Below are 19,564 nucleotides of genomic sequence, written 5' to 3' on the forward strand. Positions count from 1 at the left end.
AGTTTTTGGTGAAGCTGCATGATATCTGATAGTGGCCTATTTGCGTTTACCAAACACAGAGAAGCCCCTGTATTGAGGCGAGATGAAAACAGGGAAGTGACATCACAACCGCTGGGCCAGGAACACTTCTGTGCTTCCCTCAGAGCTGCACCACCGCCCCAGGAGAAAGAGGTGCCAAATCTCCTGGGAATTAAATCCCTACTTGGGCTTTATGGATTAGTATATGGGATCATGTTCCATGGCCCCCCAGCTGCTCTGCCCATGACCGCATGAAACTACAAAGAGTAATGCACACAGCTCAGCATATCATGGAAACCATCCTCCCCTCCATAAATTCTCTCTACTCTTACTACCTCAGTAAAGCAACCAGCATAATCAAAAACCCTACAAACCCTGGACATCCTGTCTTTTCCCTCCTTCCATTAAACAAACAACAGAAAAGCCTGAAAGCATGTCCCAGCAGACTCCATCCCACTATTACAGTACAAGACTATGGAGTGATTCCCTGTGGACTCACAATCGACCCTGTTGTGACCATGCACCTTACTACTTGATCTGCTCTTTCTCTGTCGCTGTCAAACTTTATTCTGGATTCTGTGATTGTTTTACTTTGTGCTACCTCAATGCCTTATTGTCATAAATATATCTGTATGGACTATATGCAAACAAGGTCTGAGTAAATTGATTCACGTTCATATGGCAACAATAAACCAGTTTACTCAGATCTACCTGGTCTGCAGTCTTTGCCAGCTAACTGGAAGCCAGGCCTGCCTGACAGGCTGACATCTCGGTGGTGGAAAGGCTGGTCAGGTACAAAAATCACATACTGTGAAGCTAATATTCTCCAGTGGGAGATCCAATATCCATTTGCAGTGCCTTGTAAAAGTATTCAGCCCTCAAACCTTTGTTCTCAAAAAATGAGTATTACAACCAGGGAGTTGGATCAATTTAAATGAGAATTATTATTTGTGCACCACAGGTTCCTTTTCTTTTTACAGTCGAGCCCAAAAAATCAGGGAGAATTCTAAAGCATGAGAAACTAAAAATTCAAAAACCTGAAACGCCAGCAGTTCAAATGTATTCACCCCCCTTTGCTTAGTATTTAGTTGAACCACCTCTTGCAGCTATTACAGCCAGTAGTCTTTTTGGATACGTCTCAGTCAGCTTTGCACAATGCGATGGAGTAAGATTTGCACATTCCTCCTTGCAAAATTGCTCAAGGTGTACCAGGCTAATTGGGGAGCAAAAGGAAAAGTTAATATTTATTGAACAATAATGGAATGCTGACTCACTTCCTGATTAAGTATTTCAGCCCATAAAATTGACTGGTTATTTCTCTCCGTAGATGCTGCCTGACCTGCTGAATTTCTCCAGCATGTTGTGTGTTGCTGCAATTTCACTTATATTGTCCCTCATTTGTTAGCTGATACAGTACTAAAACAGAAAGGATGTTAAATTTGATTCAAAACTGTTCTAGTTAACTACTACCAGCCAAAATGCAATGCTGGCCCAAGCTCCAGCTTCCATCACTATCCAGTGTCTTCCAGTAGAATATGTGAGACATATCTGCATCAGGAAGCAATGGGAAAGAAGACTCAAATTGTAAACTCTGCCCTCACACAGGAAAAAATAACTTGCTTAAATTAAGTATTGGGAAGTAAGAAGATATTCCTGAAATCTCACAACATTGGAAAGTGCTTCTGGCTAAAACTGGAAGGAAGGAAATTACAGGAAACCAAAAAAAAAGAATGTCACTAAAATGTGGTTATAATCACATGGCATTTTTATTTCACATTAGGTTATGAAATATATTAGTTATTAATTGGTAACTTCAGTAAAACAGAAATTTTAAACAAGCAGAACATATTTACATGATACATCTTGTGAATGCAAGCATTGCAAAATATAAAGGACATCATTTTACATTAAGAAGGTGGAAAGATCAATGTACCCTGCAATTCTCCCGCACCACTTCCACCCACAACTGGCACACAACACAAATATGGAGTCTATTTAGCTACCTGAAGCAGTAGTTAACCCCTGCCACCAGGGGGTGCTTAGGCATGGAAAAGGTTTCCAAAGATGTTTAGGTTTCTGCCAGCACATTGAATAAAAAGGCACCAATTTCACTTGTTACAAAATTATCGTAAGAGATTTTGTCTCTGCACGGGATGACAGTGCAAACAGACATTAATACTTTATGATGTTTTAGGTGCCTGGGCTGTAAAATCGGGAAAAGAGAAATCAGACAGGTGTTACACCTCAACAAACAAGTTGCACAAAATATGTGTAAGCTGATGGGCAATAATTCTTTGAACTAAAGATATTTGTCACCGCTTGGTATTAAATGATCATAACAGTGTCAATTCTGTAACTTATGTTGGCAAAGTTAAAAAATTGCATTTTATTTGCTATTATATCAAATAGTGACATTGCTCCCTTTCCGAAAAGGAATAGTGATAGGATGCAGTGCAAGTGAACCTTCATATATATTACTTTATCTCCATGCATCAGATTCATAGATTTACAGACCTATAGTTATCCAGCCCCAATCTTCTATGCAAAGCAATATGCTTATCTAAGCTCATTTCACAAATAGTGCCCTTTTAGCAGATGCAAATATTTCTTAAATCACCACTTATAATCCCAAAATGATTTCACAGTAAGCTTATTTTATTTCTTCTGAGATTTCTATGTGACAGATGCATAACATAGAAATATTAAAATAACTATCTGGAGTGCCTTGCACTTCACAAGTGATACAATGATCACATCCTAAAGTCTGAATTTACATATCATAAAAGATCAAGCTTATAGTTCCCCCACCCACCCCTAACTAAAAACTATCACTGGAATTCCAATGAATTCTGAATATTACAGATATTATTAAGATTCTAGAATAATTTTTTTAATCAAAAAAAGATGCAACACCAGATTAAAGTCCTTCAGTCTTTTTTCTCCCCTCTCATACTGTTATCAATTATCCCAGTATAAGCCAACAAAGTTCTTAAATTATTATCTGGGAGAAAGAAAAATATTATTAACTCCTAATGGAGTCATATTAGATACAAGTTACAAACCTTACTCTGTATATAATCTAGTCATCCAATAATATGTTATTGAACGTGACTATTGAAACCACTCAATATTAATTTCTCAGCAAAGTTTCTATGCTTTATCAGCCAATAACCTTATGCACAAAAGGTTACCAAGTTAAAGAGTTTGCTACAAACAACACAATATAGGTGTATCCTATTTTGTTTGATACACCTCCCCAAATATAAAATTATATACTGTAAATAAATGAAATAAAGTGTAAATATGAATGAACAAGATAAAGTACAGTATTAGCAACATAAGGTGCAATTCCTTACAGATTAAATTAAAAAATGCGTTTACAGCTTATAAAATTTTTCAGCCTCCCAGGTCGAAAGAATGCAGGTGATTCACTCACAGCAAGTCTCCACAAACTTCAATAAAGTAATTATCAAATAATCCATTCATTTTTAGTTAACTTGATGGGTAAGCCTTATCCAGGCCAGAACTCTGTTACAGAATGAATCAACTTGAAAAACAGTTCTTTAATTTTGGACTTAATGAATTGGTGGCTGATGAGTCAGGAATAAGGCACTGGATTGGACTATCCAAAACATCAGTAACTAGTTTGAATGTATATGCTTCTCACATAATAAAGAAATGTCTTATGATAACTGCAGGTAACATAACCTGCAAACATGCTCATGTAACCAGAGGCTGGTGCTTCATTGACTGTCACAACCTCTCAGCTCCACCTGGGAACCTTATTTGTGGAAGGATACTGTGATCAGAAAGATAGTGAGAAGGAAGTTGAACAGTTTACCAATACAGTTAGCATCTACTGTTATGCAATCAGTGTCAAGGTCAACAGCTACATTATAAATGAAAAATAGTTATCTTCCTTTTCTCTTTGTGGTTATGCAGGAATGTGCAAATTTAAACATGACCATTTTTGGAGGAGCAGTTTAAACAGATGTCTATTATATGAAAAGTTTATATTATTGGCCATCATGCTCAGGTGGACCATATACTCCTGCCAAGTCCTGTCTTGCTCAGCATCTTCCTCTGTCGTCAGACTGGGTGGTGAGATAGAATGAGCAGTAATTTGGATGATCGATCAATATTGGATTGTAGCATCGACCTAGATAATTGTGCTCCAGCCTTGCATTTGATTTGAACCAGCTACTTTCTAATTCATAGGTAAAAGGTACTAATCACCAAGCTACTGTTAACAAACTAACACATACGTCAGTATATCATTTTAACTACATCATTAAATGAACCCATTAATAATCTGACACATAATGGAATTTTATACAGACATGTTAATGTATTCATTCTAAAGAGGTTGTTCTGCATCCAAAGGGCATGAAATTCAAACACAAGAATAATTTGTGCAGAATATTTAATGGCCATAGTTTTTTTTGCTTCATTTATAAATAAGGACATGAACGTAAGCAGGTTTCCAAGGACACTGATAACACTCCTTTCACTGCAACCTTCTTCAAAAGCTCTGCTTTAATGGTAGTCTATAGAGTAAGGCAATGCATGAACTTCTGCACCTTTACACTTATGATGGTTTGAACAATTCGAGTGCCGCTCAATGCAGTGCTTGCTGCACTGTATTCTCTTGATTTCTCCAGATTTCTGATGTGTGTTGTTGCACCGGTGGATGAGAACTGGCTCCTTACTTTCCGACTTACTCTTTAGCAGGCGCTGAAGAACTTGTTTATCAGACCTTTCCCTTTTAAAATCATCCTCATAAATCTTGAGCTGAGAAAGAAAGTTTGTATTTTATTACACTGTACAGATAATATTCTGTCCCTTTATATCTTAATGCCCACTCCTTTCTTAAGGCTTGGACATTTGCTGAGGTATTTGGTGCCCTTACAGAATCTGATCCAGGTGCAGACCCTTCATTACAGAGCAAACATGGATGACTAGACTTTTGGCTGTGAGGATGTGCATCGTGGAGGGTTATACTTTCTTCCCCCACTGAAGATAAGGCTCCAATCATGCAGAGGAGGTAGTTATTGACAAATAAATATGCTGCTGATGTGATTAAAAATAAAGATAAATGTGGGATATGGGCTTGTGGTCTCATTGATACCATCCCACACTCACACACTATTATTGCTACTCTTTGGATATCGCTACAGAATATCTCCCATGATTCAATTCATTTACTGCATGACATAAAACTATCCTATAAATTAAAAATGACAGTTTGTAGGAAAATTCCATCAAACCATGAGAATAATAAAGCTTGTCGTGCCAGTGCTGAATTGTGCTGAAGGGTTGTTACACAAGGCAAAGTGATAAAAATAATTGCTTGGTTATCCCAGAGGAAGTTGGCATCATCTATATATTCTGTGGGGTGCAGTTGTAATTATGATCAAAATTAGTTGGCATGGTTGACACTTCCCTCATAATTCCAGGCAAACTATCAAAAGACACTCTGAATGGAGGCAGACAGCGACTCAGGGAGAAATTTCCTTGTTCATAAAGTAAAATGTTTTTACACAGAGAGATGGGAAGTGACGGAAGGCCTGAGAATGGATCTACAACAGAAAAGGGTTTAGGGCTGAGCATCTATAGTGATGTTGCGCAAGTCCATTGATGTATAATATACAAGCATTTTTGCCCAGATTAGGAAGGTTGTCAATTTATTTTTGGTAGATTTATTTAAATAGGTAAACTGAAAGATGCCAGACCACCTCAGCCATGACAAAGGAAAGCTCACCACATGTGAAGACTCTAGGATGCTTCACACCTCATGGAGTTGCACAGTAGCTGGGCACATTGACCAATGGAGTGCAGCAGCTGCTCGTGGTCCAATGCATCTATGTGGTGAGAGCTTCGTACGTAGGGAGTACCACAAGGTGTCATTTTGCAGATTAAGAGTGTGTGGGCAGGGCGGGAATAAGAATCATAGACAAATAGGTATGACTGGACAGGTCATGCAAAACATCGCCCAAGTTACAGGAAAGTTACTAACATGGTTAGTGCATTGGCTGATTGGTAGGAGGCAGCAAGTGGGGTTAAAAAGGTTGGCTGTCTGTGATTGGTGGTGTTCTGCAAAGGACGGTGTTGGGACCGCTTCTTTTTATGCTGTATATCAATGATTTAGATGATGGAATAGATGGCTTTTCTGCCAAGTTTGCAGATGATATGAAAATTGGGGGAGGGGCAGATAGTGTTGAGGAAACAGGTAGGCTGCAGAAGGACTTGGACAGATTGGAGAATGGGCAAGAAAGTGGCAAATAAAATATAATGTTGGAAAATGCATGGTGCTGCATTGGTTGTAGAAATAAATGTATGGAAAATTTTCTAAATGGGGAGAAAATCCATAAATGTGAAATGCAAAGAGACTTGGCAGTCCTTGTGCAGAACACCCGAAAGGTTAACTTGCAGGCTGAGTCGGTAGTGAGGGAGGCAAATGCCATGTTAGCATTCATTTCAAGAGGTCTAGAATACAAGGGCAGGGATGTGAATGTGAGGCTTTATAAAGCATTGGTATGGCCTCACCTTGAGTATGGTTTGGATTCCTCAACTAAGAAAAGATGTGCTGGCGGGTCACAAGAATGATTCTGGGAATGAAAGACTTGTTATACAAGGAATGTTTGATAGCTCTGGATCTGTACTCACTGGAATTTAGAAGGATGTGGGTGGGGAGAGGATCTCATTGAAACCTTTTGAATGTTGAAAGGCATAGACAGAGTAGATGTGGAAAGGATGTTTCCCATGGTGGGGGAGTCTAGGACAAGAGGGCAGTGCCTCAGGATAGAAGGGCGTCCATTTAAAACAGAGATGCGGTGAAATTTCTTTAGCCAGAGGGTGGTGAATTTGTCACCACAGGCAGCTGTGGAGGCTAGGTCATTGTGTGTATTTAAGGCAGAGATTGATATGTTCTTGATTGGACACGGTATCAAAGATTATGGAGAGAAAGCTGTGGAATTGGGGTTGAGGAGGGGAGAAAAAGCATCAGCCATGATTGAATGGCAGTGCAGACTTGATGGGCCAAATGGCCAAAATCTGCTCCTATGTCATATGATCTTATGGTCTATGTTCTTATCTCTGTCCATATTTTAAACTGTTCTGAATATATTTGAGGAAGGTGGTGCCTTTGGGAAGCACAGTAAGATCCAAGTCTATGTGTTGGTAGTACAGAGTGAGAGAAGGAAGTTCAGGAAAGCAGTTATAAAAGGGGAAAATATTTGCTATTGTGGCAGTCAGGCAGTTCTGGGATAATAAACATGTTCCCATGAAGAAGGATACAGAAAATTGTGAGGCATTTGAAGAGCTAACAGTCCGAGGCTTGTATCCATGTTGATGCTAAACACGTGGAAATGAGATGGGAGTAAGGGATGAAGCTAAAGGACAGATTATACTGAAACAGAAATAAGGCCCTCAGATACATTGTAATCACTGGATTACTCTCAGTGCCAGTGTTGTAGTGGAAAGAACTGTGAGGGGTAACAGTTAGTAAACAGGGACGTGGAATGTGTTAATGTGGGAACTGCAGACAAAGACTAGAAGCAGAGATGTGGAAGCAGCAGTGACAAATTGCAGGAAACTCATTAATTATATTATTGTGTGCACCTATTGTTGTAATAGAAAACTGGATTTACTGTTAGACCTGTGGATAATCATTTTATTCTATAAATCAGAACCTAGTCTGTTATTTAATTAAGTCTTACTGTATTCAAAATATAATTTTACTCACAATCTCGTCACCTGAGAATGTAAAATCTCTACCAAATTCACACTTACAGATCAGCTTTGATTGTAGTGTACATGGATTTCAGCAAGGCATTTGATAAGGTACCCCATGCAAGGCTTATTGAGAAAGTAAGGAGGCATGGGATCCAAGGGGACATTGCTTTGTGGATCCAGAACTGGCTTGCACACAGAAGGCAAAGAGTGGTTTCAGACGGGTCATACTCTATGGAGGCTGGCCACCAATGGTGTGCCTCAGTGATCTGTTCTGGGACCCCTGCTCTTTGTGATTTTTATAAGTGACCTGGATGAAGAAGTGAAGGGATGAGTTAGTAAGTTTGCTGATGACACAAAGGTTGGAGGTGTTGTGGATAGTGTGGAGGGCTGTCAGAGGTTACAGTGGGACATTGACAGGATGTAAAACTGGGCTGAGAAATGGCAGATGGAGTTCAACCCAGATAAGTGTGAAATGACAACACACACAAAATGCTGGTAGAACACAGCAGGCTAGGCAGCATCTATAGGGAGAAGCACTGTCGACGTTTCGGGCCGAGACCCTTCATCTGTGAGATGGTGAGAAGTGTGAGATGGTTCATTTTGGTAGGTCAAATATGATGGCAGAATATAGTATTAATGGTAAGACTCTTGGCAGTGTGGAGCATCAGAGGGATCTTGGGGTCTGAGTCCATAGGACACTCAAAGCTGCTGTGCAGGTTGACTCTGTGGTTAAAAAAAGCATATGGTGCATTGACCTTCATCAATTGTGGGATTGTGTTTAACAGCCGAGAGATAATGTTGTAGCTGTATAGAACCCTGGTCAGACCCCACTTGCAGCACTGTGCTCAGTACTCATTGCCTCACTATGTGAAGGATGTTAAAACCATAGAAAGGGTGCAGAGGAGATTTACAAGTATGTTGCCTGGATTGGGGAGCATGCCTTATGAGAATAGGTTGAGCAAACTCAGCCTTTTCTCCTTGGAGTGACGGAGGTGACCTGATAGAGGTGTATAAGATGATGAAAGGCTTTTCCCAGGGCTGAAATGGCTAGCACAAGAGGGCACAGTTTTAAAGTGCTTGGAAGTAGGTACAGAGGAAATGTCAGGGGTAAGTTTTTTTTAAAAAACGTAGAGAGTGGTGAGTGCATGGAATGGGCTGCCGGCAACGGTGGTGGAGATGGATACGATAGGGTCTTTTATGAAACTCCTGGACAGGTACATGGAGCTCAGAAAAACAGACGGCTATGGGTAACCCTAGGTAATTTCTAAGGTAAAGATATGCTCGGCACAGCTCTGTGGGCTAAAGGGCCTGTATTGTGCTGTAGGTATTCTATGTTTCTATGTCTCCTGGTGAGCACCAGTTTTTTTTTTAAATAAGTCACCCATTATTTCTAACACCAACTCGCCAAATCTGTGTGGCCTTTCAGTTTGCTCCTATAGCCGAGCACTCTTGACATCAGAAATAGAGGATAGTGCATGCTCATATGTTGTTGAAAAGATGGTGCAGTGAGGTGGGCTCGGAGTCAAGAGACATTGGAACTGGATCTGGTAAATATAAGGTGGATAACTATTTGAAAGGGACAGACTCTGGGGAAAGAGTAGGGAATTGGGTCTGATCAGATTGTTTATATGAAAATGCTGGATTAGACTGATGTTCTGTGCTGTGATGATTCTACAATTTTTCTTGTAGGCATTTGATTGCACAACAACACCATTAAGAGCAGTGAGAGATTCCTGTAAAGCTCAAGTGACTGAAACTTGAATTATATTTAGAGGAAGCCAGAGAACATAAAATCTATCCCTTCATTTATAATGAATGCATGTGAATGTTTGTTGATGATTTTAAAAAATTGATACCTTTCAAGGTAGAACAATGGTTTCAGCATCAGTTTTGTGACTCATGGAAGCCCAGTGGAATTTAACTACTTTTCTGAATAAGGGAAAAGCTAGTCTTGTAATATCTCTGAACTAAATCAGAGATAAATCAGATCCATGAGTTCTTTCAATGTGTTACCTTAAGCAGTACACATCTTTAAATGGGGAACTGTAAACTGATACCATCCATGGTTCTAAGAGGTAAAATTGAATATCACTAAAATCATTGGGGAAAGCAAGATTTTTTTTTGTCCCACTCAGAGTAACAATTCCTCATTGAAGGCTTCTCCCCCTCGACCCCAGTTTCCCTCCATTTCACCAACATACGATTGCGGGAATTTGGTCACATCCAGGAAATGTTGCAAGGTTTGCCTCTGCTGTAGTGGTAGTAATTAATAAGGTCCATACTTACTGTAAAGTTAAAAAAGCAGCAACCATCAACACATGACAATACATCTCATAGTCCAACCTTGACGTTAAAGTCATGACCTATGAATTTTTGCATATCAGGAAGTACATAACTACTAAAAATAAACGTGCATCCTCTCTTACTTTCTGTTCTGTGGTCTGATTATAGCACAGAACAAAGGGCTGGACTGGTACACAAACTGACTGTACTTGAATGTCAGTTTGCCTTTGTTGATGTAATGAAGACAATCTGGTTTTACTGATTATAGTAGAGATTGAAGCCACCCAGTTATACCTGCTCAGTTAAATGTCTCGCACCAACACAATGCCTCTAATGTAACAGAAGAGCTCAACCTATTTCTGAGTGGCAGAGAAAGCAAAACTTAGTCTCCAGCCATTTCCAGTAGTCTCCATTTAATTCAAAGTGTGAAATGGGAAGCTAATTCTCATTTGCCTGAGGCGCAATCTCACAGGCAGCACTACAATTGAAAAATTAAATCTTTGTTTTCATTGCTCCCAGTAGCCCAAAAGTGAGGCAGCTAATAATTTTAAAATTGTGTCTATATTGGACTTTGGAACCACACCCACTCCCTCCCAAGTTATCATGAGCCGCATGTGGAAAGGGCTGCTCATGCCACTTAGAACATAAACTAAATACAAAATCAGTACATTGCCTGATGCATTGGCTGAGCAGTGAACAGGCCATAAAAGCTTTCACAGCAACAGCTTAAATAACAAAAGTGTTTTTTTATTAGTTTGAAATAACTTCCTGGAAAAAACAAACATCCAGGCTTAGAATTACAATTGTTTTCAATCAATTACCGTGAAACAAGTTTGAGAAACACGTTATATTAAAGTTTCCAGAGAAAAAGAAAATATAAAAAATGAAGAGATACTTCCACTGTGATTCCAAACTTCTTCACCTTAGCCTTTTAAAATCTATCCTATTTGTTCAATTTTCACTGTCTAAAGCACTCTCACCTTTTTTCCCTCTACAAGGGGACGCATTCTGTAGCCTGAAGTAAACACTGAGGATTAAAGAGGGCATTGCAGTGTCCATTTCCTCTCCCAAAATGCCCTGTAGCTTTCAGAACAGCATGCCAAGTTACTGCCCAGGGTATCAGGTCAAAAAGTAATATGGCAACAATTTTATAGAGGAAAGGACTTTATGCTGATTTAGGATATCTTTGCAAAACCCAAGCTCAACCAGACAGAAACTGTGCAAGCAGAAATTGTTCCTCTCTATGTCAAACACCTTCTTGTAATTTTCTAAACTTACTCATGATGCACCAAACCCAGAGGGCAGAAGTCATGAAAGGTCTGCACGGCGGAAAGTGGTTTGGGTGGGGGGTTGTGTGGAGGAGGAAACTGGAATAAGTGCAACATACCTGTTCTTGAAGAAGATTCATCTGCAGACACATATCTTCTGTTGCTTTCTTTAGTCTTTCATTTTCAGCTTGAGTGCGTTGTCGGTCTTTGCGCTCCGTCTTATAATCTGATTCAAACAGCTTTGTCTATATTTCAATAAATAATGGAATTCAATTTTGGATCAAACTTTAATCATTTTTGTCATTGTTATTACAAAAAGTCACAAAATTATAGAAAATTGACCCTCCAGAATTGAAAGAGGGAATTGTCCTTTTTAAAAAGGTTTATCTGTTTGATGGAATCAACCTCCAGAAGCCAGTAGCAACATCAGTTTCACTCAGACCAAATCTTGGGATGACAGGTGAACAAAAACCATTTCTGAAAAATTCATAACTTTAATGAACAATATTTTCATCCATAAGATAACTACCAAAGAAACTCTACAACAGGCTGGATCTGCGAAAATAACTGGACACACGTTCTAGGTTCAGACTCTGCATCTATTGTTTGTTATTCTGCTCTAGACTTTGCATCCACAGTCTCATATCACCAGTTTTGATCCTCTCTGTTCAACCTGCCCACAATTTCCCAATGCTAGGTCCTTGGTATTAGAAGGGCAATTGGTAGCATTTCTGCCCACTTCGTTGCCTTAAGGATAATGAGGTCTGAGGCTCCCCAGAGATACCCAGGACCTCACCATTCAGCCATAGTAGACTGGAGATACAAGCACATCACAATTTCTATCCTTGTTGAATTGCTTTAGATCTTGATGATGTGGGCCTACCTCCTGCAATCACAGCTTCAGGTCACCTGACAAATTAATATACCTGGTCTGGATGTTAAGGGCTTCAATGACACACTTGTGTGGCTCACCAATGAAAACTCTTTAACAGCTTTGTAATGTCACAATGCCCACTTCCAGCTTTGTTGGCTGCAAGGACTTCAAATGTTGCTGAATTTGTCTGATGTTCTAAAACAATTTTTAAACAATTTTAAAACTTAATTTTATTCACGACAATTCAATGAAATAAAAAAAACATTTCTATGAGTTTCTTCCACAAAGCTATTGGAAATTCATAACATCTGGGATTCTTCGCTTCAGATCTAACCAGGCTCAAGTTCCAAGAGCTGACTCTCCAAGGCACACAATTTTGACAGTCAGAGCACTTCATGATATTCAATGAGTTTCGGTCCTATATTTAGCAACAATTGCACTGTGTCTCAGATGCACCACTGTTTGGAACCACTGCTTTTTATCTGAAAAAACCCTGGTCGTTCTCACACAGACATACAGTGGTGCTAGAAAGTTTGTTAATCCTGCAGAATTTTCTCTATTTCTGCATAAATATGACCTAAAATGTGATCAGATCTTCATGCAAGTCCTAAAACTAGTTAAAGAGAATTCAATTAAATAAATAACATAGAAAACATTATACTTGTTTCTGTGCGTATATATTATATATATACTTTTGTATTATTTATTTAATTAAATAAATAACAAAAAGAGAGAGAGAGAGAAATGATCCAATATTACACGTATTTATTGGAAAAAGTATGTGAACCTCTGGGGTAATGCCTTCTACAAAAGCTATTTGGAGTCAGGTGTACCAATCAATGAGATAAGATTGGAGGTGTGGGTTGTGGAGATGCCCTGCCCTATATAAAAACAAACACAAAGTCAGGTTACTAACAGAGCCTCCTCTTCTCAAGAAAGATCTGGTTATGTGCACCATGCCTCGATTAAAACAACTTTCAGAGGACCTTCGAGGAGATGCACAAAGTGGGAAAAGGCTACAAAAACATTTCTCACGACCTGAGTATTCATCAGACCGCAGTAAGAGAAATAATTTCTGAATGGAGGGAACTCGGTACTGTTGCTACTCTCCCAGGGAGTGGGCATCCTGCAAAGATCACACCAAGAGCATAATGTGCAATGCTGACGGCGGTGAAAAAGAACCTAAGGGTAACAGCAGAGATCTCTGGAACTGCTAAAGTCTCTGTTCATGTATCCAATATTTAAAAAAAGCATTGAACAAGCATGGTGTTCATGGAAGGACATCACAGAGGAAACCACTGCCCCCAAAATAAATTTTGCTACATGTTTCAAGTTAGCAAAAGACCACCTGGATATTCTACAATGCTTCTGGGACAATATCCTGTGGATAGATGAGACACAAGTTCAAGTTTTTGGCAGAAATGTACATTGCCATGTTTAGAGGAAAAGGGGCTCTGTACACCAACACCAAAATCTCATCCCAGCTGTGAAGCATGGTGGAAGGACCATCATGGCTTGGGGCTGCTTTGCTAACTCTGGGCTTGAACAGCTTGCAATTATTGAGGGAACAATTAATTCAAAATCGTATCAAGACATTTTATAGGAGAAAGTCAGGATAGCAGTCCATCATCTCAAGAATAATTGAAGCTGGATAATGCAACAAGACAATGATCCGAAAGACAAGGGTAAATCAACAACAGAATGGTTTTAAAAGAAGAAAATCTGTGTTTTGGAATGGCCAGGTCAAATTAATCCTCTAGAAGTGTTGTGGAAGGACCTGAAGCAAGCAGTTCATGCAAGGAAGCCCACTAACATCTCAGAGTTGAAGCAGTTTTGTATGGAGGAATGGTCTAAAATTCCTCTAAGCCAATATGGAGGACTGATCATTACTTACCAGAAACATTTGGTTGATGTTATTGCTGTACAACAGTGGTGGTGGTGGGGGGGGGGGGGGTCTTCACACTAGTTACTGAAAGCAAAGGTTCACATACTTTTTCCAACAAATACATGTGATATTGGATTATTTTTCTCTATAAAAAAATGAACAAGTATAATGTTTTTGTGTTATTTATTTAATTGGGTTCTCTTTATCTAGTTTTAGGACTTAAGTGAAGAACTGATATTCATGCAGAAATAGGGAAAATTCTACAGGGTTCACAAACTTTCTAGCACAAATGTAGGCTTATTTTTGGATATGGAGTATCTCTTTTCCAAAAACATTCAACAGTTCACACTTGTCTAACGGAACACAAAATCTATCAAGCTGCTTCTGCACAGAGCTATTTGCCTTTACATGACTATTCAAAGAAAATAAAGAGTGTGTTAGTACCAGGCAGAGACATCTGCACATTAGTTTCCTTTTTTGCAGGATCAACACCATTGTTTAAGCTTTCAGATAATGAAAGGCAAGAGGTAGCAAAATTCGGATAATAAAAGAGCCAGATTCTTTCACTCTTATATTGGTCTTTAGTTGCTTGCTCCCCAAATCAATACTCTTCCACATTGTATCTTAATGTATTTAACATATTGTGATTTTTATTCAGTTGTGAATAAGTGAAGCACCATTCCAAACTGAGCTAAGTCAACAAACCCATGGAGAAGAAGAATTGCCCCTACCTGACACATAAGGGCAGCCATTTGATCGAGAAGCTCCGTACAGTCCTTCTGGGAGATCCCATATGGAGATCTGAGTTGGCTTTCTTCTGGCTTTGTCATTCTGCAATGACCTGGCTCCCTTGACTTTGCCAAGATCTGTGCGTGGTTTGCTGATGAGGGCACTGCTTGTTTTTGATTCACTTCTGGTTTTTGAACAATATTGTCGGCTATTTTATCACTTAGAGTTGGTCTCCATGGCTCATCTTTCTAAACAATCATGCAACATCAATCAGTGCAAAACAATGCCCATATTTGCCTCTTCTTCATAATACTCATTTCAAATGTCACAAGCAAGAATATTTTCCTTGATCCTCTGATTACAAATCTGTCTTAAGAGTAGCTTGAAATGCTGCAGTGAGCATAATCAAAGGCATTTGACTCGCATTCTAGAAATAACTGCGCAGTGTATCACAAAGGCGGAAAAAAATTTGCGGGTGCTGGAAATCCAAAGCAACACACACAAAATGCTGGAGGAACTCAGCAAGTCAGGTAGCCTCTATGGAAAAGAGGAAACGTTCGAGGTTTTGGACTGAGACCCCCTTTTAGGACTGGAAAGGAAGGGGAAAAGTCAGAGAATGAAGAAGTACAAGGTGGCATATGATTGGTGAAACCAAGAGAGGGGGAGGGGTAAAGTAAAGAGCTGGGAAGTTGTTTCCCTCTTTCACCTTATCTCCTTACTTGTTCATCAGCTCCCATTGGTGCTCCTCCCCCTTTCCTTTTTTCCATGGTTTTCTGCCTCTTTCATCAGATTCCCCTTTCTCCAGCACTGTATCTCTTTCATCAATTGACTTCCCAGCTCTTTACTTCACCCCTCCCCTTCTCCTTGTTTCACCTATCACCTGCCACCTTGTATTCTGCTTCCTCTCCCCCAACTTCTCACACGGACTTCACCCCTTCCTTTCCAGTTCCAAAGAAGCGCTTTAGCCTGAAATGTTGACTGTTTACTCTTTTCCGAAGGCGCTGCCTGACCCGCTGAGTTTTGCATGCGTCACCGAACAGTGTGTTAATGAAAAGGGTCACAGTAAGGGACAATGGCCCCATCCTGATAAGATGATGTTAGGTAACATTCTGCATGAATGGAATGCCCATTGATCAGTTTATTCTGAAATAAAACTATGCAGACTGGACCTCTTTAATGGTTGCTTGACTCCTAAACATTGCTAGCTTTCAGCTACATTTAATGATTATAATTCAAGCTTACAACAGGGCTTAATAAATATTAATAGACAATAATATCACTCCAGTGAAAATAAAAACGTGCTTAGCATTCAAAGCATGTATTCTGTTTGTTAATTATAGTTTAAAAGCTTAATTAAATCCCTGGAGCAAGTCCCACCTTCAGGCAATTAGAAGATTGTCTGTATAATAATTCTAGACCCTCAAGCACCATCTGAAATGTTCAGAGCCAGTTGCTGATAATTCAGCAAATTCAATGCTACCACTGGATTTAAATGCAACACAGCTGTGATAATGAGCTGTGCCAGCTTACAGAGTGAGCAATGCTAAAGGCAATGCTAAAGTCCCAGCCCTTTCCTGGAATTCCTCCATAATACTGTAGAAAAAAAGAACTGACACAAATTGAGGTGTAATTTTCCAGCATTTTCACATCAATTAGCTTCATATGTCAAACATCTCGGAATCTCTACATCTCTCTTTCCTCCTTCAAGGTGCACTTTAAAATCTCTTTGATTTTTTTTATGACCTACTGTCAGATTGTTGATTACTAAAGATGCTCCAAAGCTTTTGGGCTATTTTACAATGTTAAAAGTGTTAAATCAATACAATTTGTTACAAGCAATATTCCTTAACAACCATGTCAAAGTTTCATTAAATAATAATTCAGAGGATTAAGAACATTTGAAAATTACTTGCATTAAATTTAACATCATAAAAGCTTGGAAATTCACAAAATATTGATGTGTACTTCTATACACACACAAAAAAAAATGATATGTTTTATTGAATTGGAAAGAGATTAATCCTCCTACTACATTCCAATAGTTTTCCCAAACTATATCTTGTTTAAATTTAGAAAAAGTCAGAAGTGTCACTTTTGACCCTTTGGTTAAATTTGAAGAAACTTGGAGACCATTTATTCAACACTTCCATATGATGTAACTTGACCTTTTCCAATCCCTTTTATTATCCCTAAATATTTGGACAGAGGAGCGGTGTTATTGACATTATTGATTGTTTCTGATATAATATAATAGCCCAGCTTTGTTTAGTTTAGTTTGTTTAGTTTAGTTTAATTTTATTTTGATTTCTAATCTGTTTTTTTTGATATTTTTTCTATCATGTTTAATTACATCAAGAGTTTGGGAGGCTTAGTACATTTGTGTTATCTATATCTTATATTCATATATACTGTTTACCAACAATGTATTCCCAGTCTCTCTGTATTACTATTGTTATTATGCCTACGTATTTGAAAATTAATAAAAATATTTAAAACGAAGGAAAGAAAAAACAGAATGATTCATCTATCTTGCACAAAGGGGTGTGCAAGAGCAAAAAAACCCCACCAAAATGCTGAAAATTTCAAATGAAATAAATGATATTAGAAAATGCTGACAATACTTAACAGGCCAGGCAGCATCTGTGGAAAATCAGAGACAATGGCCTCGATCTTTTGTACATGTTTTGCCATTGACACTTAAGGCATGAAGACTGGTGGTTGTATATTGTTATGCTGAAACAGGTCAGTCAGCTCACAAAACAGAATCTACTGAAATACAACTCCATATTTTCACAAAAGCAAGTCCAATCATGATATACACACAAAATGCTGCCCTCCCACTTTCAAATCTCTTACTATCTCATCTTTCAGTTAGTCCTGACGGAGTGTCTCGGCCCAAAACATCGACTGTACTTCTTCCTATAGATACTGCCTGGCCTGCTGCATTTCACCAGTAGTTTGTGTGTGTTGCTTGAATTTCCATCATCTGCAGATTTCCTCGTGTTTGCATTTTCCAATCATGATATAAAGTATGTTTGGCATTTTTATAGTTACTTCTGATTGTAAATAGCTGCTTGAAAACATTGGAATTTTCACTACACCCAATATATTGCTGCAATAAATCCTATTACATTTCTTAAATATAGAAATTCACAGGATGTCATTTTCTATCAAATCTTTTGAATAAGGAATAATTCATAGTTCAAGATATTAAGAACATTTAAAATGGGGTTGAATAAAATACTTTGAGAGCTGCAATCCTTTGAAATATAAAAAAGTCTCTGACTTTGACTTGATGCTAAATTTACCAGTTATTAACTTTGATGGTGTTAAATTTTGCCCAACACACAATTCCAGCAACGTGCATTTTAAATACTCACCAGTGGTGGTTGGTTTCCTCCTGCTATGGTGTGCAATTTATTTTCTAGCTGTTTCACATATTCCTGGAGCTGTTGATTCCTTTTCATTTCTTGCATAAAGGATTGCTCGTAATACTCCCTTTTGCACTAATTTTGAAATAAACAAAATGATCTCTGATTAAAGATGAGTACTTAGCATAAACTGACAAACCAAAGGTTTTGTATCTGGACATTCACAAGAGGATGAGATGAGTGACAGCACTTAAAGAAAAGCAGAATTAATGTGGTCATCATGGATTGAGAACATTACATAGTATTAGAGAAGGAAGTAGTATCATATAATAACATGGAATGACTGAGGAATGCAAAGATTGATTTGTAATACAGATGTGTAAATGTAAATGTACAAGCTAAAGGGAAAGAGGCTGGTGTGTTAGTAAGCAAAGACTTTAGATGTTTTTGGAACAATCATTTTTTAATATAAACTAGGTAAAGTGGTGTGCTTTATTTTGAAATATGTTCCTGAGGCAGATCGTTCAGTATGGTGCACTGTCTAGCGTGGTGTGTTCAAAGCATACTCGCCCAGTCGAATCCAAACTAAACTTTTATATTTGTGGATTTTGTTCAGACTTCTGGAAAATCTGGCAGTGGAAATGGCAGGACTGGCTTTCCAATGGATTGTGATTCATGCCACACGGAAAAATTGAGACGGAGCTTGGCTGGAATGGCCACACCCACCTCGGTGGCAGACTTGAACTTAACATTCTAATGCAAGTATTTTAACTCCCTTTCACAATGTACAGGAAACCCCTGATATAATATCATTTTCTTTTTCAACTGAGCTTTGCACTGGGATGGAACAGCTTTTATAGGGCACAAACTCAAATTTCTATTCATATTTTTTAGCCAATACAAATATTTGCTCTTGGAGGAACACTGTCAGCACTAGAAAGGAATGAGGAAGTTGCCAGATAATTGAAACATCAAAGATTTTTATTTAAAGGAGTAATATTTGCAAATATCTGAGGGTCACTGATTTTCAATTATCAGCCTTCCCCATGGTAGCTAACTGCTCCATTGATGGAAAGCTGACTTATTGATTAGCTAGATTTTCCATTTTTTTAAAATCTGTGTTTAAAACACCTGAAGTAAACTAATATTGATAAATATGTAATGAAATTATTAACAAATAAAAGTATAAAAGGTGATCTGATTGTTTTTGCTTTAACTTGTACTTTGATTTTAAATTTCTCTCCAAATATCCTGGTTGTTGATTATGTACGTTCTGGGTGAGGATAGTTACTTGTCTTCAAGATGTCTTAAATGCTTTGAGGCAACATATTTATGAAGTATAGTCACAGATATATTGGATGCATGACAGATAATTTGAATACAGCAAAATTTAACAAATTAT

General features: G+C 38.4%; 1 protein-coding gene across 1 annotated transcript in view; it reads right to left on the bottom strand.

The window, feature by feature from the left end:
- Positions 1 to 1,760: 1,760 nt before the first annotated feature.
- LOC140734394 (uncharacterized) overlaps positions 1,761 to 19,564 on the bottom strand; it is a 35,887-nt gene continuing 18,083 nt past the window's right edge. Inside the window, exons 5-8 of the mRNA XM_073058281.1 lie at positions 18,172 to 18,297; positions 14,794 to 15,039; positions 11,423 to 11,548; positions 1,761 to 4,809 (exon numbers count right to left, since the gene is read on the bottom strand). Coding sequence (XP_072914382.1) covers positions 4,555 to 4,809; positions 11,423 to 11,548; positions 14,794 to 15,039; positions 18,172 to 18,297 — 753 coding nt within the window. The 3' untranslated portion in view covers positions 1,761 to 4,554. The remainder of the gene's footprint in view (positions 4,810 to 11,422; positions 11,549 to 14,793; positions 15,040 to 18,171; positions 18,298 to 19,564) is intronic.

The sequence above is a fragment of the Hemitrygon akajei genome, chromosome 10, assembly GCF_048418815.1.
Source record: "Hemitrygon akajei chromosome 10, sHemAka1.3, whole genome shotgun sequence".
In the NCBI taxonomy this organism is placed as follows: domain Eukaryota; kingdom Metazoa; phylum Chordata; class Chondrichthyes; order Myliobatiformes; family Dasyatidae; genus Hemitrygon; species Hemitrygon akajei.